This window comes from Sander lucioperca, chromosome 14, assembly GCF_008315115.2.
Source record: "Sander lucioperca isolate FBNREF2018 chromosome 14, SLUC_FBN_1.2, whole genome shotgun sequence".
Taxonomy (NCBI): Eukaryota; Metazoa; Chordata; class Actinopteri; order Perciformes; family Percidae; genus Sander; species Sander lucioperca.
Window position 1 is genome coordinate 18,430,532 of NC_050186.1, and position 23,154 is coordinate 18,453,685.

At 38.8% G+C, this 23,154-nt stretch overlaps 1 protein-coding gene across 2 annotated transcripts; it reads left to right on the forward strand.

Annotated features, from left to right (window-relative positions):
* Nucleotides 1-1,493: 1,493 nt before the first annotated feature.
* LOC116047230 (prolyl endopeptidase-like) lies at nt 1,494-21,155 on the forward strand. 2 transcript variants are annotated; one of them, XM_031295877.2, is made up of 15 exons: nt 1,494-1,768; nt 5,108-5,182; nt 5,531-5,664; nt 5,784-5,914; nt 6,526-6,735; nt 6,859-6,980; nt 9,034-9,139; nt 10,834-11,025; nt 12,731-12,928; nt 15,018-15,121; nt 15,479-15,615; nt 16,514-16,608; nt 16,754-16,888; nt 17,595-17,748; nt 20,490-21,155. In XM_031295877.2, the coding sequence occupies exons 1-15, from the start codon at nt 1,727-1,729 to the stop codon at nt 20,782-20,784; spliced, it is 2,130 nt and encodes a 709-aa protein (XP_031151737.1). In that variant the 5' UTR covers nt 1,494-1,726; the 3' UTR covers nt 20,785-21,155. The 2 variants fall into 2 exon arrangements, with proteins under 2 accessions (XP_031151737.1, XP_031151736.1); XM_031295876.2 differs by having other exon boundaries at nt 16,754-16,885; nt 17,592-17,748.
* Nucleotides 21,156-23,154: the final 1,999 nt, after the last annotated feature.

Consider the following 23,154-nt stretch of genomic DNA (forward strand, 5'->3'; position numbering starts at 1 on the left):
AACACACAATGACAATTTGATCATAATCTATCAGTTTTGCAACTATACTAAAATATATGTTTTACACTGTCAGCATTTTAAACTCTATGACCTACCGAGCATGTAACATGCATCATCTTATTTTTTGTCTTTTATGTAAATAAAGTAGAAGTAATGTGATCTACTGTAATCATTGTTGTAATTTTTGTTTTATTTGTACAGTAAAATATATTGTATTGTCAATGCATAAACTATAGAAAGTGTGCTCTTATTGTATCTGGTGTGTGTAATATGATTTTATGCATCATCATATCAATGATATATACATATACAACCATTGAGACAGAGCGGTAAATACACTGAAAAAAGGTCAGAGGCCTTCTAATAGCTTATTTTCTTATTAAGCCAGTCTCACTTAATCACCTTAGCTAAATTAGTTTGAAATTAGCCCCCTTTCTAACTCCCTGTCCTCCATCTTTCCCCTCCTTTCCTCCCCCTTTTCTCCCCAGTCGTTTTCACAGCTTTATGGATTAGACAGATTACATGTCTGACACTCTGTTTTTGTTCTTTCTCTCTGTTTCAGTCCCTGTCCTTCCATCTTGAGGGGTGTTAATCGAGGATGCATGCAATGAATTAATGAATGTTGTTTTTACCTTCAAACCTGTTACAACTGAGTTTATAACACAACAAACAGTTAATGTGATGGAATGACATGGGTTTATGTTCATATTGTGAAGCAAAGCTACCACTATCTCTTGACCTATACTGGAACAGCAGTCAGGGAATAAGTAAAGCAGTAATTGGCCTACAGAACCGTTCAATGAGTTTGGGAATTGTTTTCAGTTGTGTGACATTAAATTTTAGCTGTAGCGAAGTGACAGACTCATATCTGTACCACTTGTTTTTATTAAACAACATGGAAATGCCTTTAAGGGCAGACATCTCTCTTCTTTGGCTTGACACTGAAAACTGTGGATGTTCTCCAACACAGGACCACATTATGCTTGGGGTTTTGGTGTTGCTTGTGTCATTTTGTGTTTAACTGCCAATTACACAATGCAGGTGTTGTTGTTGACACCACAAAAGGGCCTTAATTCTGTTGTCAGATGACTGCACTATTATCAGGCTATTGATTTGATTTAGTCAGAAATTCTACCCTTCAGGAAGAAAGATCTACATATGGTTGTCAGATAATTACTTTTTTATCACCCTTCACCCTTCATCCACTTACAGTGGATTTTAGATTTTATCCTGAGGCATTTTGCTGTGTCATTTCTGCGTTTTGTTTAGTACATATATATATATATATATATATATATATATATATATATATATATATATATATATATATATATATATATATACAACGTATATGGATGTTGCGTCTCCAGGTGTACAGGTAACTGTTGCTAACTAAATACATTTTGAGTGGGAAGTGGGGTATTAGCCTATACATTGCGCAAATTACTTAAACTGAAATGCGCGTGATCACACGTAGCCTACTTGTGCGTATGACTTCCCCCCCTTGGTTCACATAATTTCCTGCATAACTAGCAGTAGCAGTGACCACGCGGTTTTTTACAAACGTTTATGTGTGTGGAAAAAATGCTTTCACTTTCACTTCGAGGCCCCATTGATTCGGTGGAGACGCTGCATTCAGAACAATAAAAAAATAGGGGAAAAAAACAAGTAGTTAGCAACAGAAAGGTAACTCAGTAAATAGAAGAACACTTTAGGAAACCCTGCAATGGCGTTTAAGTACCCGACTGCGCGAAGAGATGACAATAAGGTCAGTGTCAAAGTCCTGCTACTTTCTCTTTCCGTCTGTTTGTCATTTGATGAAAATATCTTGTGCAAACTTACAGGCAGGAAAAGCGAGACCAGGAAGAGAAAGACAAGTCATATGGTTGGGTTAGAAAGGCATATGGCGACTGACTGAAGAAACAAAAACAAAACTTTGATACCAATTCAAAAAGTCATTCAAGGGGAATTATTGCTTTATTAACCACGTAAAGAAGTACCGTTAGCTCTTTCAAAATGTGTTGCACTTTGACGCATTTGTCATGCAGTTGAGGTAAAGCTGAGACGGTTTTAGAATAGAGGATCTTTGGGTAAAGTAACACCCCACGAGACATGTTCCAGTGGAACACTATGTTCATGCTCATGAGACTGCAGTTGTTGGTTCAGCTTCATCATTCAGTGTCGCAGTTAGCATTAGTTTCGGTTTCCTTATGGCCACTGTACCTCTGATAAGTGTATGCAGGGCTGTGGCCAGGACTTTACTGAGTCACTACTTTCTCACTATTTTCCTAACTTCACCCCAGCACAACCCCAGCCCTCTAAAATATAACATTTATTTATTCATTCAACTGATTCGTTTCCTGTAATGTTTTTATCTGCCAACAGGATGGTTTAAAGGATGTTTCAAAGGCTCCACCACACTAAATTACCGGCCTAAATCTGTTTAGTAGGGCTGCAACTAACAATGACTTTTATGATTTATTAATCTTATGATTAGTTTGTTGATTGATGTATTAATATATAGTTAATTGAAAATGTCGGAGAATAACTGACTTATTTAAATGTCTTGTTTTGTCCGATCAACAGTCCAAAACCCAAAGATATTCAATTTACTATCAAAGAAAACTAAGAAAACCAGTAAAAAAAACTTTGACAAAGAAGCTCTAATTGAATATTTGCATCAGAATAAGTCTTCAAAACCCACCATATGTCACTTCTGTGTAATTGTAAAATATAAACTCCTCTTAAGGTGATTACAACCAGTAAATGAGGACATGACCTCAGTGCCCTCAATGGTCACTACGGCCCTGGGTGTATGTTTTTATTATGTCTGAAACTTGCCCCTTTGCCACAGTACAAATTTCTGCAGTGTTTTGCAACTGACACACCAGTATCAACATTTTAATGAGTGAGCTTTCAGAGTACCACATGGCCAACCAAGCATTGCTTGAATTGTTGGTCATCTGTTGCAGACACTACAAAATTATGCCACACTACAAAGGGAAATCACTCAAAAATGACAACATGTTTGACAGGTGAGAGTTGCATGGGTAAAGAGGAACAGAGACAAAACAAACATGACAATAGAATGAGGGCAAATGAGCCTCACTATTGTACACTCCGTAAACCATTTTACTACTACTAATAGAAAATGAAAAGTTATCCTTTTTCATGACAGATTTTAAAGACAAAAAAAGCCTAGTCCAATCATTATACTGGACAGATTGAATATTTTAAAATAATAAAAAATGCACATACAGTCAGGGTCATTTTAACTAATATCCCCTACCTAATATTATCAGAATGAGGTACATACTCCTTCCATTATAAAATACATGAGCACTGCATTACCATATTACTAAATGTAAAAGTATTCCTTTTGGCAATTTTTTGCAACTCATTATTAACCCAAACTATGGCTGTGATTTGTGCCCTGAGCCTTAGCCACAGTTGGCTATACCAATTATCAACGTCGGAACTTATACAATTTACAATATACACTGGTTACTTGCTAATACTGTATGTACTTGCAGGTAGTCCTATTTATAATTCCACACTAACTTGTTCAGCATACAAAAAAAATAAACCTTTTGTTTGTGTTTTTTCATTTAAAGTGAGTACAGAAAAGAATAAAAAAAAAATGCCACATCTAATTGAGAATTCTTTAATCAAAAATGTGAGAATTTGACCACCACCTGGGGCATAAAATGGAGGAAAACCTAGGTTGGGGAATTCATGCTGCTGTCAGCCTGCAAAGCCTTTTAATACATTGTATATCAATACCTTTTCTGTCTTAAATTAATGAGGGAGTCATGTCTCTTTACTTAGTTGAGAGGTTCTTGCCATAATATGCATTACACAGTAGTGGAGTAGGGCTATTTACTGTAGACACTACCTCGGCACAACAACTGATGGTCTCAAATGCATTAAGCATGCAGGAAATTAACCCTCTCCCAAGCTGACAGCAATGGGGAGGGGATGAATTAACAGCCCTGATTGGCCCCTCCAAGTCTGAGAATGCATGGGAGGTAGAGAACGCCAGTTTAAATCAGTTTTTGCCCCTGGCTTATCAGAAGAACATAAAACATGGACTGTCAGGGCCCACCCATCATGACATGTGAAACACTTGCAGAAACTGTGAAGGGTTCAAGAAGCTAAAAACAAAACAAAAACAAGTCAATCATCAGATATGTTATGAGATGTGTGATTTTCCATTACAGCTGTCAATTGAAAAGCATTCCGGCTGATTACCTTATGAAGCTAGTTGAAAGAATGCCAAGAGTGTGCAACACTGTCATCAAGGCAGACCATGGCTACATTGAATAATGTAAAATATAAAACAGTTTGGTTCGTTTAACATGTTTTTTGCATACTACATAATATACTGTACAATAGCCTATGGAAAATAAAAAAAATAAATTGAATCAAAAGGTGTGTCCAAACTTTTGACTGGTACTGTATCTCAAAAAAACATAAATTTGTACAGTATTTGTTTTCTTTCCCAATATTGGCACCAACTACTGCACTTTAATCAAAATAACCATCAATGTTTTTTTTTTTAATGATGCCAGGATAAAATAAGATAATCCTTTATTAGTCCCACAACGGGTAAATATGCAGTTACAGCAGCAAGGGCTAGTGCACAAACGAGGCATCAGCAAAGAATGCAAGATATAGCCTAATAATAAATACATAAGGAATAAAGGCAGCAGAAAAACAGTAAACCATAAAAAAGCAAGTGAAAGTAAAAAAGCAGTTAACAGGCATAAAGGCAAGGTGAAATTCTCAGGAATAATTATGCAACGCTTCTCAGGAAATTGGCTGCAGTCAGTTAAACATGTTGAATACTGACTAAGACTACACATTGGTGCATCACAGTCGATAATTAACAAATTATTGATAAGACAGTATAATAATAATGCAATGCTTCTCAGGAAATTGGCTTTACGGACAGTTAAACGTCTAAAACCAGAACACTGTTTTGATAAGACAGTTGACAGAAGTACGCATGCTCTTCAATTCCACAGAAAATTGTTTTTGGAGGGAATTTACAACCATGGTTTTGAAAAAGAGAATCCAAAGAAAATTTAAGAAGTGTATCTTGTAGGTGGATGACTACCATGGAGCTCAGATCTGCGATCCCTACATATGGCTTGAAGACAATGACAGTGCAGAAACAATGGTATGTATTGATCTCTTGCAGAAAGCTGAAACTGTGTCGTTACCAAAAACTCTGCAAATTAGGATAAGATGTACTTTATGGTTCACAAAGAGGCACTTTTGCTTAGGCAATAGTGCAACACACAGCTGCAATTACCTTAAAACAATACATAGCCGCATGATATAACAGTAGTACACAAAAGAAACGGTAAATAAGTTACATATGACAAGGATATGTAAGATATTCCGCGTGATATGTAAGAATATTGCAGATGTAAAGGGGTATATGCACATGCAAAGGGATATGTAAAATATTGCACATGTCCCTGTGAACAATTCCATCCCTCCTATCTTTCCTTTTGTGTCTCAGGCTTATGTTGAGAAGCAGAACAACCTGACCATGCCGTACCTGGAGCAGTGTGCTATCCGGGCACAGTTCCACCAGCGTCTCACTGAGCTCTATGACTATCCCAAATACAGCTGCCCTTACAAAAGAGGGAAGAGGTACTAGTTGAAATTGACTAACTGAAAAAAACTTATGAGAGGGACTAACATGAACTGCAGGTCTGAAGTAAAAAAAAAAACTATGCTTGCTGTCACGGTATTTCCTGTTTTATTTCCAGGTATTTCTACTTTCACAACAAAGGTCTCCAGAACCAGGATGTGCTGTACGTGCAGGACACTCTGGATGGAGCTGCAACTGTATTCTTTGACCCAAATAAACTTTCTGATGATGGCACTGTGGCACTGAAGAGTGAGCCACATTGCAAAGCCCATAATACTGTACGCACAACAGGGTTTCCGCGGGGTCTTTAAAAGTCTGAAATTTCAAAATCAAAATTGTAGGCCTAAAAAGTCTTCAATTCACTAAAGTATTGTGTTCTAGGTCTTAAATAATTTTAAACAGGTCTTAATTTTCCTACGTCCATGTAACTCTACCTCTAATGCTCTTTTTTTTATTAATCCATGGTGTTGTAGTTCTTTCTTTTGCTAGTCCAAATATAATTTTGCTGTATTAGGACTACAAATGAGACCAACTCGCAACTAATATTGCAGCCAATCGGCTTTCGTGTTATTGGTGCGAATCTTTTTCGGATTGTACCACAGGCATAAAACAGATTTTATTCTTCAGCTATGGGGAAGTGCAAGTTTAGTGATACTAAGCTTGAAAAAACTGAATTTAGGGCTTAATTGATGTTGCGATAAAGGTCTTAAATTTAATTCATAAAAGGTCTTAAAAAGTCTTAAATGTGACTTGGTGAAACCTGCAGAAACTCTGGCACAAACACACATTTACCCAGACAAGTAGAGACAAAAAGAAAATGATTGCTGAATTCGTCCTTCTTTGTCCCTCTCTCCATCCAGTGGGCCGTTTGTCAGAGGAGTGTGAATATTTTGCCTATGGTTTGAGCACCAGTGGCTCAGACTGGGTAACGGTGAGTTTTATGAAGGCTGATGACCTCACCCAACTGCCTGATGTACTGGAGAGGGTTAAATTCAGCTGCTTGGCCTGGACTCATGATGCCAAGGGCATCTTTTACAACTGCTACCCACGCCAGGAAGGCAAAACTGACGGTGAGGATGAGTCACTATACACACAAATGCATGCTCCATCCAAAAAACAACCCATTTACAACAGGACATTTACTGTATAAATGTATTCAAGACTTAAACCCTCGGTTTTCCTTTCCACTAAAGGCACAGAGACCACCTGCAACATCAATCAGAAGCTCTACTACCACGCCATTGGCAGCAAACAGTCAGAAGACATTCTGGTTGCGGAGTTTCCCGAACATCCTAAGTGGCACAGTTCAGTAACCGTAAGTCCATAGTAATCTTGAATCACTTACAAGTAAAAGTCCTGCTTTCAAAAACAAACACCTGTGTGGCTATGCTAGGCATCAAATCTATAATAAGAAATCATATTTTATAGTTAATTTTGTATGTGAAATGAAAGTAACTAGTCAATATACTGAACTAATTAATAAATGTAGTGGAGTACGCTAGTTTAGTTTGTAAGTTTATTTGATTATTTAGGACAATGCACATTAATCAACATTTCTGTAAATGCGCCAGTGTTAGCCAGTTGGCTAATTTTCAACTGTAGTCCTAATTACCTAGCATGCATACAATCTTTGCCTTCGAAATGTAGTGGAGTTGAAGTAGAAAATAGCATGAATTGGAAATTCAAGTAAAGTACAAGTACCTCAAAATTGTACAGTATTTGAGGAAATATTTAAATCAAGGTAAGTTCAAGCTTTATGTGAGCTTAAAGTTCTATTACAGAATTGCCTATCAATAAAAACTTATCTTAGAAATCCTGGTGTCACTTGTGTACACTTTTGCACCCACTTTAGGAAGAAAATATTAAGTTGTAAAATGCAAACTAATATAAACTTTCTAACACTTCCTTATAAGAATAAGTGCTCCTTCTAGTGATGCGTCATGAGTCATCAACATTACATTTTCACGCCTCATTAGGGCCCGAGCGCCGACAGCGGAATTATTATTTTCCCAGCAAATGAATTGCCTTTTTGAGGGGCTTAACATATTCAAAAACTCACCAAATTTGGCGGTCGCATCAAGTCTGGTGAAAATGTACGTATTTTAAGGGATTCGGGAATAGGCGCACAAAAATGGCTCGCGAGCGCCCCCTACAAAGTTAAAAAAAATTGAGCCCCTGCAGTGCGTTTGACGTAGACTTACGAAACTTGGTAGACATATGTAACATGTTAAGATGTACAAAAGACGTCATTGGAGCCATACCCTAAACCAAACAGGAAGTCCACCATTTTGATTTCAAAGTTTGAAATTAGTGCGATTTTGGCCATTTCCACAATTCGTACTTTAACGAACTCCTCCTAGAGATTTCATCCGATCAACTTCAAATTTGGTCTGTGCCATCTTAAGACATTAAAGATGAAAAGTTATTAAAAGAAAAACTTTTCGTCAAACGGTGTGGGCGTGGCGTGGCGGCCATTTTGAGTGTTTAGCGATGAACAAAGAAATTGGTGTAACTTGAGTATACGTTGTCGTATCATCCAGAAATTTCTCAAGATTGACAAGGGTCCAGGTCTAAGGACATCTACAGGCCAATATCATAGCGCCCCCCGCTGGCAACAGGAAATGCGCCTTATATGACAAACATCATCCGATTTACATGAAACTTATGATGTGTGGTCTACATGTGATACTGAGCCACCCCCTATACTTTAACCACGCCCACTTACTCAGGCCACGCCCCCTTTCATAACATTTGAACCGTTTAAGGTAGAGTCTTGTGTGAGGTATCATTGAACTCAGCAGAGACTTCCTTCTTCATTGGTGATGGTTTGACCCGACCCCTATAATTTAGCCACGTCCCTTTTCACAGCTAATGAACTGTATGACATAGAGTCTTGTGTGAGGTATCGTTGAACTCAGCGGGGAGTTCCCTTATCATTGGTGACGATTTGCAGTGTCTGAGTGCCTCGCAAATGCACGGTCGCAAGGAGCGGCGTCCGCCAGTAACCCAGACACGCACAGAGGCGCGAGGGCCCGTCCATCGCTGTTTGCAGCTTTAATTTCTTTTGTATTTTAAAGGGATTGGTGACTTGGCTGGTTGGTTAGGATGCCTTCTTTTATTGTACATATCTGTTATAGTGTTTGCTACATATTTTTTATTGTAATATTTATATTCTATATGTATGTTTTTGTCTGTTGCAGTACTCTATTGTTTATTTCCTTTAATATGTTTATGTATGCACCAAAGGCAAATTCCTTGTAAGCGAAAACGTAATTTGCAATAATGCTGATGAGTTCACCACGTCCATCAGGAACTGTGAGCAAGTTAAAACTTCCTTCCTATCTGTCTTCATTTCTTCATCTTTCCAGATATCAGATGATGGCAGATATGCTGTTTTGTCCATCACTGAAGGCTGTGAACCTGTCAACCAGCTGTGGTACTGTGACCTCCAGCAGCTCCCCGATGGCATCACAGGTCTGTATCCTTGTTACAAAATCCCAACAGAACAATTAACGTATTTTCTTGAGAAGTAGGATCCCAGGCACAGAATAAATCCTAAGGTCTGCTTTTGTGTTTGTTTTGGTGGTTAACAACATCTATGGATGTGTGTGCAAATAAAATCAAAAATATCTTTGTAGAATAAAGCATTTCATGAGAAGTAAATGTTTCCTCTGGAAAAATACATCATTGACAGAAGCAGCTTTTTATGTTAGAGGGTATTCTTTAGGGCTGCAATTAATGTTTAGTTTTATCAATCTTCCCACTTTTTCAAATTCATTTCATTAATCATTTAGTTAATGAAAAAAACCCATCCCTACTTCTTATTCGCAAGGTGATGTCTTACCATGTCTTATTTTGCTCCACCAAAAGTCCAAAACCAAAAGATATTCACTCATGGTTTTCCCTGGGTTTTTAGAGTGCTTGCGTGCAAATAACATCATATGTTCATTTGCCTATTGGTGACATCAATGCGTGATTATTTGAATAAAACTCAGTGGTTGTCAATTGCAGCGAGGGAGGGATCACTAAAGCCAAACTTGGAGGAGCAGCTTGAATGAACTTAAATGAGAATAGCTGGTCCACCTTAAGTGTCAGCCCGCCTTAAGTTATTGAGCCTGTGCTGAAGTTGTCGCTAGCTCCGTGGCTAACCCCCTTTCTTTAACCAGCAGGTAGCAAGCAAGACACAGGAACTTGGCTTGGGTCTTGAGGAGTTGTAGCATTTATTCACAGTCAGATAAACTGTACACAGACTGCACTGCTACGTTCACAGCTATAGTGTTACAGCTAACTTCATACTCAGTGACACACACACCCTCTCTCCACCGCACACTTTTAACGTGTGGTCTGCAGCTACCACTGTGTGCGCAACATGCATGGTGTGTGGCTGTTTGTCCCACTGTGTATGCGAACCATTATGCGGCACATGTGTGCAGAAGACAATGAGTGGACCTGTCCTGTGTGCCTGCTCGTCCAGATGCTCTCAACATTGTCTTTACGGCTTAGGCAGTGCACAAAAAACGCTTGGGCGCTGCTCCCATGCCGTATAATGGCAGGGAAAACCCTGTCACTTATCAATGGTATATGACAAAAAATTACAGCAAATCCACTTATGTGCAAAGCTTGAACCAGAGAATGTTACTTGAAAAATGACTAATGAATGTTTAATCGATAATCAAAGTATTTTTCTGTCCATTGACTAATGCAGTTCTAGAATTCTTACTGTTTTAATTGCACCGGAGCTGCATCATTAAAACTAACGACCTGTCAAGTTTGGGTCTTTTTGCTTTCACATTGTTTTTCTATGAAGTTTTATCAACATATCCCATATATGGGTAAGTGTTGCTTTAACAATAACCGCGCTGTATCAGCAGAAGAGGAGTCGATGCAGAGTCCAGTGACTCAACGGTTACTTCACTAGATATTGAGATTTCAAAATTCACTTTGCAGCCTATGCTCTGGTTCAGAAAAATCCTCCCACACACAGAGAAATGTTGACACTTTCTAGTGTTAGTCTAATGAGAAAATGTGTTATTGGTCTTTACAAGCCCCCCATAATTCAGGGTGTTTTTTTTGGCTGTGCCAGAGATTTTGTTGATTGCAACTCCCACTGGTCAATCACATTATGCATATTTTATAATGGAGTTTTTTTCTTCCATCTTCTCCTCCAGGCCTGCTGCCATGGGTCAAACTTGTGGACAACTTCAACGCTCAGTACTCATATGTCACCAATGAGGGAACTGTATTCACGTTCCACTCCAACTTGGATGCTCCTCGATACTGTCTTATCAACATAGACATCCAGAAACCAGACAGGCAGTACTGGACTACCCTTATTCCACAGCATGACAAGGATGTCCTGGGTGAGACTGAGTGGAATTTTCAATAGGATTTACAGTAGGAGACAATGTTAGCTATGTAGTCCACCTATATAGTATCAGTTCTGTACAGAAGAAGTGTTTTATGTCTAAAAAAGATAATACAGGAGTTTGCCTGTTTATTTGTTAAACAGACCTTTTGTTGGCATGACATTTGTGGGCTTGTGTTAGCGCTATCGAAAACTCCACCAAGCTTTAGAAATGCGTAAAGGGCTTATATGTGGAGTAGTTGTTCCACAATTCGGATAAAATCTTGCAAAATACTTTACACAGAATTATCTGTCCTAATGTTTCGATGACAGTCCAACCACAACAACTGGGAAGTTCTGTGTCTGTGGTTGAGGACCTTCGTCAGAGGGAACTCTGTTTAAAAAGTGAAACTTGGCCCATAAGCACTTGTCTTTTATTTGGTTATTTGGTTATTTGAATGATGGTAACTGTACCTTGACATCACTGAAACGCACAGCAGTGAATGTCTATGTTTCTTAGATATGTGCAAAACTCATAGCCTGGTTGACACCAGAACCTTCTCAGTTGTAACTGAGAGTGGGTCTGGGCAAGGTTCGTTCGCAGCTCATTTCCAAAGGGGCGTCACCAACGTACGCCGCTCAAATGCCTCTGGGCGCATTAGATAGTCCTTCAACCAATCACACCAACAATCTGGGTGACGTAGCAGCAACAGCGGCATCAACGGGTTGCTGCGCTTCAGTAGCCATCTAAAGCCCGCCTCAATGGTTGTGATTGGTGTAAAGCCCACCTCAACGGTTGTGATTGGTGCCTCGATTTGGAAAAATTGGAAATGGGCTTGAATGGGCTCTTGGTCAGACTGTCTTGCAGAGCAAATCTCAAATTTGCCAGAAGTTCGTCAGGGTTATCCCAGGCTACAAAACTCATGCATACGCCAGTAGAAATTTTGGAATGAAATGGAAAAAAAATGTATGTCAATTTTGTTAAAGAAAATAATTTCAATGATCGGGCAACACTTTATTTTAAGTCCCCCTATTTAACATTTATAAGTGGTATATAAACATTTAAGACATGTTTAATAGCATACTAAGCAGACAGGTGTTTAATGTATTAGTTTACAACTATAACTCCTGTGGGCACCCGTAGGTGTGGGATGGTGTATAAACTGATGAAAAATATGGTACTTTCATAAGCACTTAAAAAAACTTTAATAAATGTGTTATAAAGCATTTATTAAATGCAATGTTTGTACATGTGTGTATACTGCTTAAAATGCTAAATGCTAATTTGGGGGAGTTAAAGTAACGTATTACTGGATGATTGTAGTTTCAATGATACTGCTTTATTGGTGCAAGTTAATGATCTTTTGTTTTCTCCAACTTCACTTTTTGACCTGAGTTTTTAAATTAGTAATGTTTTAATTATATTCATATTTATATATTCATATAAAATCAATATTAACTAATATATTTTGAAAACTAGTTTTACACAATGATGTTTGTACATAATGCGCGTCCCATCTCAGTATAGCAGCACTATACACTTGTTGCCATGGCATCAAATGGCCATTGTAAACATGCAGTCCCCAGAAAGGACTTGACAGTTACATCTGATTATATGTTATTCAATGGCTTTTAAAGAGCGGTTCCGCTGAGGACTGAGGAGCTATCAAAAAAGAGACATGAGATGCAGTCTATCACTTCCTTTTTATATCCTTCTGCAGGCTCTGTCTCCTGTGTGAACCAGCACCACCTGCTGGTCAACTATGTCCACGATGTGAAAGACATCCTGCAGGTGTATGAGCTGTCTACTGGCCGGCTGGTCAGGGACTTGCCCCTGGACGTTGGCACTGTGGCCGGAGTGAGCTGCAAGAAGAAACACTCTGACTTCTTCTACAAGTTCACATCCTTCACTACACCAGGTAATTCTGTCATTTCATAAGTTATGTTTTAGTTGTCCCATATTAGGAAAATTAGTGCTATAAAATCTGAAGATGAAATACTATTAAATTTACTAATCCCACATGAAAAAACAATTACCATCAATGCATACACAAGTCTACGATTTGTATTATTGATTAATAGGCTGATTATTGTTTTGATTATTATTATTTCTTTTTTTTTTAAATGTCAGAAAATAGTGAAAAATGCACATAGTGTTGTCTTCAAATCTGTTGTTTTGTCCATCTAACAGAAAAAATCCTAAATTATATTCAGTTTAATAACACATAGGATAAACAATCCCCACATTTAAGAAGCTGGACAAATTTAAAACTGTTAATTTTTTGTTGCTACAAGTGCTGTATTGCTACTGTAAAGACAACTTCTACTAGTTTGAATACTTCTAAATAATACATCAAATGTTAGAAGAAAATACTTGAAATGTTATTTAAAAAGCCAAACTCAAATACTCAAATAATAAGTAAAGACCAAATACTGCCTAAAATAGCTTATATTACTGTAACTGCAAGTTATCTACTGTACCAGTCAAAAGTCTGAACACGCTTTCTCATTCATTTAATGGGAAAGTGTGTCCAAACTAGAGATGCACCGATTACGGTTTTCTAGGCCGATTCCGATTTTTCAATGAGTTTGACCTGCCGATACCGATTTCATCTCACTTTACAGCACACACAAATATTTATTTTCTATATTTTCTTTAATAGAACATTTTACATTTTGCATAGAACATAGAAACATTTTTGAACAAATAATCGATCGCTGTAAAATAGAACTATATAAATTACTCCTGGTGTGGTAAATTCACACACATCTAAAGTGCAATGTTATGGAAGAACCATTTCCTTCTTTTCACATCCAATATTCAACAAAACAAATGTGATATATTTAGCAAACTAAACTTCTGTATGTATGAAAACAGGAAAAACAGGTAATGGCAATAAAATAATGTATAAATAACAAATAAAAATAACATAAATATAGCCTTGCAGTATAAAGATATTTTTCAAAACACATACACAGGCCTGTTTGAACGTCAACAGTAACGTTACCTGAAAACAGCGTGTAGTTCCTTTTTTAGCAAGTTTGCTTTATTTGTCATTGTGCATAAATATGAACAATACCGTTGCTGTCAACGGGCTTATCTGCTAATGTTAGCTACCGACGGTTACCTCGGAACAATCCAGCAAATAGACAGTACCCTTGGATGCTGTTACCTGAAACAGATGATTTAACGTCACCGCTCATTTTACACACAAAACTAAACGCTGAGGGAAGATAACTATGTTTTTAATGTTGGTTTTGAGTGGTATGCAACCCCACTAACCTGGAAAGCATTTTAAACAGTAACGTTAATACAGCATGTCGGAGGAATACAGCGTCTCCTGCAGCGGGGCGTCAGAGGCAGAGGGACCACAGCGTTTGCTAACGTTAGCTTCTTGTCTCATCTGGGGGTCTGATAAACAGTAAATTCATCAAAGTCAGTGTGCCCAACGCTATTTTCCGATAAACTGTAGCTATCATATTTCATGGGACCCGCGTGAGTGCGATTTTCATGTTCCAGTTGTTCAGCCTCAGAGGGGAGAGAGAGTGGCTGACTGTTCGCCTGAGATCAGTAGAGCAGACTGCTCTGCAGAGCCGTGTATAATTACGACTTTATGACATTTCATAAACAGCTGATGGAGCGGCGGTGCGCCGCTGCTACATGCATATAGCAGAAACCCTGCGTGTGCACGTGTGATGCTAATGTTGCGCGATGTTAATCATGCGGCGCCCGAGTGCATTTGACCGGCATAAAATTGGCATATGTCAGACTGATATATCTATTGGCCGATCATGTGAAAATCGGCCAATTCCAGTCACCAGCCAGTCAATTGGTGCAACTCTAGTCCAAACTTTTGACTGGTACTGTAATTTGGAATGGAATTAGTATGTCGTCATCAAATTTCAAAGTCATTAAATATGAAAAATCTGTTGTCAAAATATCCCCATGCAATTAGTTAAACACACAGTAACCTCAAACCTGTGTGACCTTTGTTCGGTGGTGCCCAGGTATCATTTACTACTGTGATTTGAGCGAGTCGATCCCAGAGCCCAAAGTCTTCAGGGAGGTGGAGGTAAAAGGCATCAAGCAAGAGGACTATGAGACCAGCCAGGTAAAATCCTCCAGGTTTTTCTCCTTTACTTATCTCCTCGATTAGACCATATGTCTTAGTGTTTAACTTCCCCATTACCCTTTTTATAGTACTGTTATTTTTTTTCCCGTCATCTTACAGTTTACTCTTGTTCCTGTTGTTTTATCGCATCTACTGATTGCATATTCATATCGTGATGCAGATTTTCCAGAATTGTATTCACTATGGTTGAGGAAGTGGTGAATGGTGTTTGTGCACAGCTCATCTTAGACGTATCAAAAACAAAAGCATTCATGTGAAAGAGATGTTTTGTAAAACAGAGAAATATTAAAAGACAAGACAAAGATTTCATTTATCTTCCCTCTGTTTAACTCACAGGTCTTTTATCCCAGTAAAGATGGAACCAAGATCCCCATGTTCTTAGTTCACGCCAAGGGCCTAAAGAAGGATGGGACTAATCCTGTCTTCCTTTATGGCTACGGAGGCTTTGAGGCTTCCATACAACCGTACTATAAGTAAGTATAACTACTCTGCTCGAAATCTCCTAAACCAATGTGATCAGATTGTTCTTCTGTTATTCGCTGACATAGATTATCACTAATCGGTTACAAAAATGGCAAAAAATGTGGGGGTAACAGAGTAAAAGATATACCAACTTTCTAACAGAGCTGCCATGTTTGTTCTTCAAAACTATCCCCCGCTCTTAAACTGATCCCCTCTGCTGGTTTGTATTATTATTTTGTGTGATGTTTGATTCAAGCATCAAACTTAGATATTTTAGAAAAATACACAAACATTATAATATAACATTCGCCAATGAGGTTATATAAGAGTGGGAAGGACATTTCTGATTGGGTAGCACATGATTACTGGTTGTTTCCACTGTACACAGCAAACATACCGGCCCTTGTCACATACTTCAAAATAGGGATAAAATATGAGGGTCTACTTTGTGTCTGATTTCTTTGTAAATGACAGGGTGTTGGTGCACGATATATGTAACAGTCATATATCTATGGTAACAGTGGTGCTTAAGAAAATCAGTATGTGTACTCGATGCCCAAAAAAAACTATATTATTATACTTTTACTTAAAAAAACGGCATAACTGTACCACTGCTAACTGTGGTTTAAAGTACATCACCACAAAAGTGGAAACTCATTTTAACTTACTAGTAGAAAGTGTTGAAAAAAATGTAATATAAAATGAATATAATGGAATGTGATCTTAATGTGAATTCAGAGTATTTTTTTAAAAGATTTGGCTGTATCCTACTTCTAGGACTTCTTCTGCTACATTTACTATTTCGAATCATAAAACATCCATTTATGTTCAGATTTTGGACATAATTTTATGCAACTATTGTGACATTGTTTGTATCTAAATGTTTTTTTTTCTTTTTCTTGGTATCAGTGTTGCTTACCTGTTATATGTGAGACACCTGGGAGGGATCCTGGCAGTGGCCAACATCAGAGGGGGTGGAGAGTACGGCCTGACCTGGCACAAAGGTACAAACATTCACGGAACGACCCCAGAACATTACAAGCCCACACATTAGTGTGTCAGAAAGAGATAGACTTAACGTGTTAATTAGAAAAAATAAACATAAGTTTGCTATAGTCTAACTTCTGCTGTGTCATCATGTGTTTGCAGCTGGCACACTAGGTAACAAGCAGAATTGCTTTGATGACTTCCAGTGTGCAGCAGAGTTTCTGGTCCAGGAGAAGTACACCACAGCCAGCCGCATCGCTATCAACGGAGCCTCTAATGGAGGGCTGCTAGTGGGTGAGTACAGGATCAACTGTGTGTGTTAAGTGTTTATGTATTTAGTGTGAAAGCCAGAGATGGAGAACAAGAAAAAGTGAAAGGATTTTAAAGGTATACCCTGAAAACTATTATGTAACCGTCCATTATGTGTTACATCAAGGAGTCGAAATTGTGAAGGTGGGGAAATCCTGCTCTTTATTATTTATAGCTGAAATGTGTTAATAGCTCTATTAACAGAATACCTCTACCTCCTCCCCATATAACAGCTTAGGTCCAACTTGCTATGCAATGTAACCCTTAAGAGTACTAACAACACAGTTACTGTACATCTCCATGTTTTTACATCTTTTCAAAGCCAAGCTAAGATCACTGGTCCATTGCTAGTCTCAGCTGCATTGATCATAATGCATTGTATTCTTTATAGTACTTCATTGGCATAAGTGGTAATGTCAAATTCATCTAACAGTAGTTAGCCGATTAGCTTCAATTAATTTAGCTATTAAACAGCACATTAAACAGTGCTTAGTAGTCACATCACTTACCAAATGCTGGCTGCCATCTGGCATCGCACAAAGCCAACTAATGCCTTCTTCCCTGGTGTGAAAGTGGCAATTTAGGAGTGATTGTGTCCTACAGTATGAAGTAAAGGGGATGTATGTGTGTTTGAGTGTGTATATTCGAAAGCAAATGGAATCTGTAACACAAATTGTGAATGCACACACAGCTACATGCGTGAACCAGCGTCCAGACCTGTTCGGCTGTGCTGTGGCAGAGGTGGGGGTGATGGATATGCTGAAGTTTCACAAGTTCACCATCGGCCACGCCTGGACCACCGACTACGGCTGTTCTGACGACCCAGAGCAGTTCAAGTGGCTCATCAAGTACGACAAACACAGACACAAAAAATCACTAAAATATAGCTGCGCATGAAAACACATTATAGTTACTGTATGCTCACGTCCTCATGTCTCGCTTGCTTCATGACTGATCAGACCAAGTTGGATCCAGTCTGGGTGCACGGTGAAATGTAGTTGTAGCCCCCTCCATGGTACACACACACAGAAAATGTATGAACAGATATTGAAATATTTAAATTAGAACATAAACACCAAAATAGGTAATAAAATAGAACAAACCATATAAACGCAGCACTAAAGGCGGAAACAAAAAGGGAGAACTAAATTACAATATCTGAGTGTGTGAAGTTTAATGATTCAAATGTATCTGCTGATCAATTCACTCCTTGTCATTCACATTAAGATTAGTTTAAACATTTTTATAACTAAAATCAGGATGTAATAGTTAAAGAAGAAACTGTCCAAAAGTGCACTGTGCCAAGACTGACCACTTGGTTATAATGCAGTTCATTCAGGTTTCTGTGCAGAGCTACAACTCATGTGAGGCTCACCTTGCTTACCTTTAGCTCTCTTCGCAAAGTTTACAGTCGTTGTTGCTAGGGCTGAGACGATAACCGCATCACCGCAATACCGGCGGTGAAGTGATGCTACCGCGGTGATGGCATCATCCTGTAACTTTCTCGTGAAAATTACAGGAGTGCATACATATGCAGGGCTTAAAGTATTCCGGCACCGTGCCGGATCTCCGGCGTGCGGCCGTGAGGACAAAAAAGAATAATAATAATTTGGGAACTTGCGGTTTAATATTTTCGAGTCAATTGATTTCACCTACCAATTATATGAGAGGAACGCAGCTCTAACTAACGTTACAAGCCTATGAGAAGCAGAGCAGGGCGGGTCCTGGCAACACAGTGTGATTGAGATCCATACGTCACGTTAGCGTTGTCGGTGAAAGCATGGAGTGCAATTTCATGAAGCCTGGGGATGATGTCCTATCCATAGATAAAGGACTCAAAAATAAATGGTGCTGGGCATGGATTGAAGAAGTAGATAGAGCCTTTTGGCAGTTGGTGCCAGAAACTGAGAGAGCCTGGTGCTTGTTTCTTCACGTTTTGCTCGGGGAAGCTACTATATGCCAGCAGCGGTAAAAAAGTGCTTGCTTGTCATGAGTTAGACCCAGGTCATAGAGCCGCTGCCCGTGCACTCAAACTTACCACGACGTTGCCGGGAACAACTGTTACAGCTGAAACACCGTTGTCTATGACTGACCGTGTCTATGACTTAAAAATATGTGTGTGCACATTTATTGCGGAACGTGACTTGTCATTCACAATTTCGCAGCCACTGGTCACCCTGTGTAGAAAACTAGCAGAAGACAAAAAAACGTTAACTAGCCTGTCGCTTTCATATCAACATGCGAGTTACATGAACACTCATGGCATCGCACTACAGTTCAAAAAATGTTTGTCTGACAAGCTAAAATAATGCATGCAATCCACTTGTTATTGTTCAGAAGAAAACACTTTAGTTGACATAGTACTTTAAAATAAATGGTGCAAAGCATAATCATTGAAGAGAAGTGAATCTGTCCATCTCAGTCTCAGTTTACCAGTTTTTTTAAGCACTTTAAGCTCTTGTTACTGTATTTTTGTTTTTGTCAATATTTGTTTATTTATTTTACATTTTTTATTTATTTTACATTATTTATGTATTTCAGTTACAATTTTAACATACAGCCGTAATACTTGAAAATAAATGGTGCCATTGAAGATAAGTCCGTCTGTGCAGTTTCAGTTAGAAGACCTGAGGGACCTGTTAGTAGTGTACGGATGGAGCAGGTCCGAGATATAAACAGGTGCCAGACCATGCAAAGCTTTATAAGTCAGAATGAGAACTTTAAATTGGATCCTGAACTTGATCGGAAGCCAATGTAATGAGTATAAAATTGGAGTGATGTGCAACATCCTGCTGGAACTGGTCAACAGCCTTGCAGCAGAGTTCTGGACTAGTTGTAGACGGTCCTGGGATGACTTGCTAAGACAAGTGAAAATGGAGTTGCAGTAATCAAGCCGGAATGATATTAATCCATTATTATTATTATTATATTGGTAGAGAGTGCAACAAGTTAGTGGACTGCCGAGTCACCCTCTCTGCTCTCTGTCTGCTCAGCTGCCAGAAAGCTGTGCTGCTAGACCGTACCGCTGTGCTCTTGGAAAACTTTTTTTTAAACTTTAATGACCGAGGTGAAACATTACTACTTCACCACGGTGAGAAAAAAATCCATACGGTCACAGCCCTACTTGTTGCCCACATCTCTCCACCACCATCTCAACCAAACATAGCATTTTCCAGCCTTTTTTGCTCAGATTGCAGCATATATTACCAAGGCAAATGGTTTGTTGATGGAAATCTGTTTCTGTTTTGATATAGTCACACATGACAATTTGTCTTCCTGTTGGTTTTTCAGGATTGTCTAGCGGCACATCTCTATTCGTATTAGTTGTCATCTGTTGTGTTTTGTATTTACCCAGTTGTTCAGGTTTGAATCTGAATCTCAAGACTAAAACATCTGTGCATGTTGGTGTAAATAGTTATGTGTTGGGTGTTTAGACTTAGGGGGTAGGGTTTCAATAATCTCAAGGTTTGTTCCCAGCTTTACATTCACCCAAATACCCAAAATAAATCTGAATCACCCATTAAAGTTCACAAATCACTCCCATATTCTCTCTTCTCTCTGCTTTTCTTCTCCACCTCCTTTTCTCCAGGTATTCTCCTCTCCATAATCTGCCTCAGTCACCTTACTCTGGCCCTCCCTACCCTGCCATCCTGCTTCTGACAGCAGATCACGATGATCGTGTGGTGCCTCTCCACACTCTGAAGTACTGTGCTGCCTTGCAGCACGGAGTGGGCAGCAGCCCTGTGCAGCATCAGCCTCTGATGGTTAGGGTAGACACCCGCAGTGGGCACGGTGCAGGGAAACCCACCACCAAGGCCATCTTGGAGGACACACACATCTTTTCCTTCATCGCTGAGACACTTGGGCTTAGCTGGAAAGATTGAGATAATGACAGGGAAGCGAGGCAAAGGATATATACAATGAGGGAGGCTTTTTAAGGGATGAATGATTTTCAAGAAAACTGTTTTACAATTTAGTGATGTAATGGTACAACTAAAGTGAATGGTTAGAGAAAGATGTAAGGAATATAAGAAAATAAGGGATGTCACAGGAAAATTAATAACCAACAACTACAGTATAATAAAAATCTTAAATACTAACCATAATGCCTCTTTTGAAACAACTCTTGACTGTAGATTAACCAATCAAATGCACAAAAAGATAAATATGTTTTGAATGCATATGTTAAGTTTGGAATTTAATTTTAACGTTGAACTAAAGCATTTTTAATAAAATATATTGGTACTGTGTTGTACTTGTGTTGTCCCAAATCTAAATCTTTTCTTCTAAAGTATTTAATTGAGTAAAAGTAGCAATACCTCAGTGTCTGTCAGTGTTTGACCTATGTTAATGGAGAAAAGCTCTCTCATCAAAATGTACTTTTAAGTATCAAAAGTGCCCCGGTTTAGTGTGCGGTCTGCAACATCCCCTGTTTGAATCAGGCTGGGAACTTTAATTGCATGTTGTTTCCCACATCTTTCTCCCCATTTAATGTCATCTGTCAACTATTACATAAAGGCATAAAATACCAAAGAAAATAGCTAGTAAACATATTACCAAAATGGCCCCTTATAGAGTGTAACATTATTGTTTATATTAATGCATTGTTATCACTAATGCATTTAATTGTTGCATCTGGTTGATGTGAAACAAATTTGAACTACTTTCTATACAGCCAGGTGGTTTAGTAACATAAAGCTGTAGAGTAAGGTCTGGCAATGCAAGACTAAGTTTACAGTGATGCTTAAAGGAGTTAGATGAGAGACCACTCATGTCTGTTAGGCAAATGTGTAAAAATACCAGCAAGTGATTAGTGTAGCTTAGCATTAAGATGGTAAACGGGGAAATTACCAGACAGGCTTTGTAAAAAGGTAACAACATTTGCCTGCCAACACCTCCTACACCTCTCACATTATCCTGTTACAAAAAGGTGTGATCTGGCCAAGAAATTGTTCCCCACAAAACCCTATGTAAAACCACAATTTTGTGAACTGTTTCGTTAATATGTTTTGTATATACAATCTTTATCTGCAAAATAACTTCATTTTTTTAAATGTTTAATTAAAAAGTGTAGAAAGTATAATACTTCCCTCTGAAATGTAATAAGTTTAATAAAATTTAAAATCTGAAAATAATATACAAGTACCTCAATAGTGTATTGAGTACATTACTTAAGTAAATCTACTTGCTTACACTACTGTTCAGAACACGTTATTTCTGTAGAGTGCAGTTCTCACATATTCCACCAAGTGGCAGTATGGGACTACAAAATAAAACCCAAGCTCGACCCTGTACACCTCAAGGTCCAAGGGCGGCTGTCAGTTTAGTGTCCTTCTGCTCGGCTTCTTCATTGTGGGGGATTGCAAGGGGAAATAAAACACAAACGACTGGATACCCTCTGCTAAATCCTTAATATTGTCTTTCTGCCTAGTGGGGGGGTCAAATTCATTGGCAGACAAGTAGTATACATCTGTATTAAACAGCAGAAATGGAACACAAGAATGAGGGCTTATTTAAGGGGGTGGACTTATGCAGCTGTGAAGGAAGATGCAAGTGAAGGGACACAGAGGAAGATGTGTGGAGATCTTTAAAGTATGTGCAGAAAAGTCGAAAGATGGAGAGTGGTGATAGACGGCAGATATATGGCGAGACAGCGAGAGCCAACAAGCAGACAAGCGGGGAGAGACTGAAAGTGCACTTATGGAGAGCCTCAGGAGGAGCCCAGACAGACGGGTGTTTAAGCTGTCAAAAAAGAGATGGAAACTCTCCGCCAACTAACAGCCAACCACAGAGAGTGAGCGAAGTTGTCAGTTCGGTCACTTAGAGTTTAATCTCGGCTCAGTGGGAAGTTCTGATTTTGTCAGACTGAATCCCGGGCCGTATCTAAGTACCCTCTCAACGCATAGATAGGATGGGAAAAGAAGAGAGGAAAGCAGAGAAGGCTGCAGGAGGAGGATTTGCAGACAATGACTCTTCACCACAGGGGCAACGTGGTTGAATGAAGCTGGGAAAGACAAAGCCAGTAATAAGCTGGACATTTGAGAGACAGAGAGAGGTTTAAGACCACGCAGCAAAAAGGCTGTGACTCTCTTATTCCAGGAGTGTCCCAGAGGATTGAGCAGGCTTTTGCTGCTTCATTTCCTTCCTTCACCCCCCCATCACCTCTTGAGCTCACTCTTCCTTCTCACTGTACACACTTGCTCACACATGTACAAGCATACACATCCTTCACAGCTCTTTTTCTCTGGAGAAAC

What these genes read in the sequence shown, in the direction of transcription:
- LOC116047230 (XM_031295877.2), top strand. Translation starts at nt 1,727, where the DNA reads ATGGCGTTTAAGTACCCGACTGCGCGAAGAGATGACAATAAG. An exon ending in ATGACAGTGCAGAAACAATG is followed by an intron (nt 5,183 to 5,530) that starts GTATGTATTGAT and finishes TTTGTGTCTCAG; the next exon opens with GCTTATGTTGAGAAGCAGAA. An exon ending in GCTCCCCGATGGCATCACAG is followed by an intron (nt 9,140 to 10,833) that starts GTCTGTATCCTT and finishes CTTCTCCTCCAG; the next exon opens with GCCTGCTGCCATGGGTCAAA.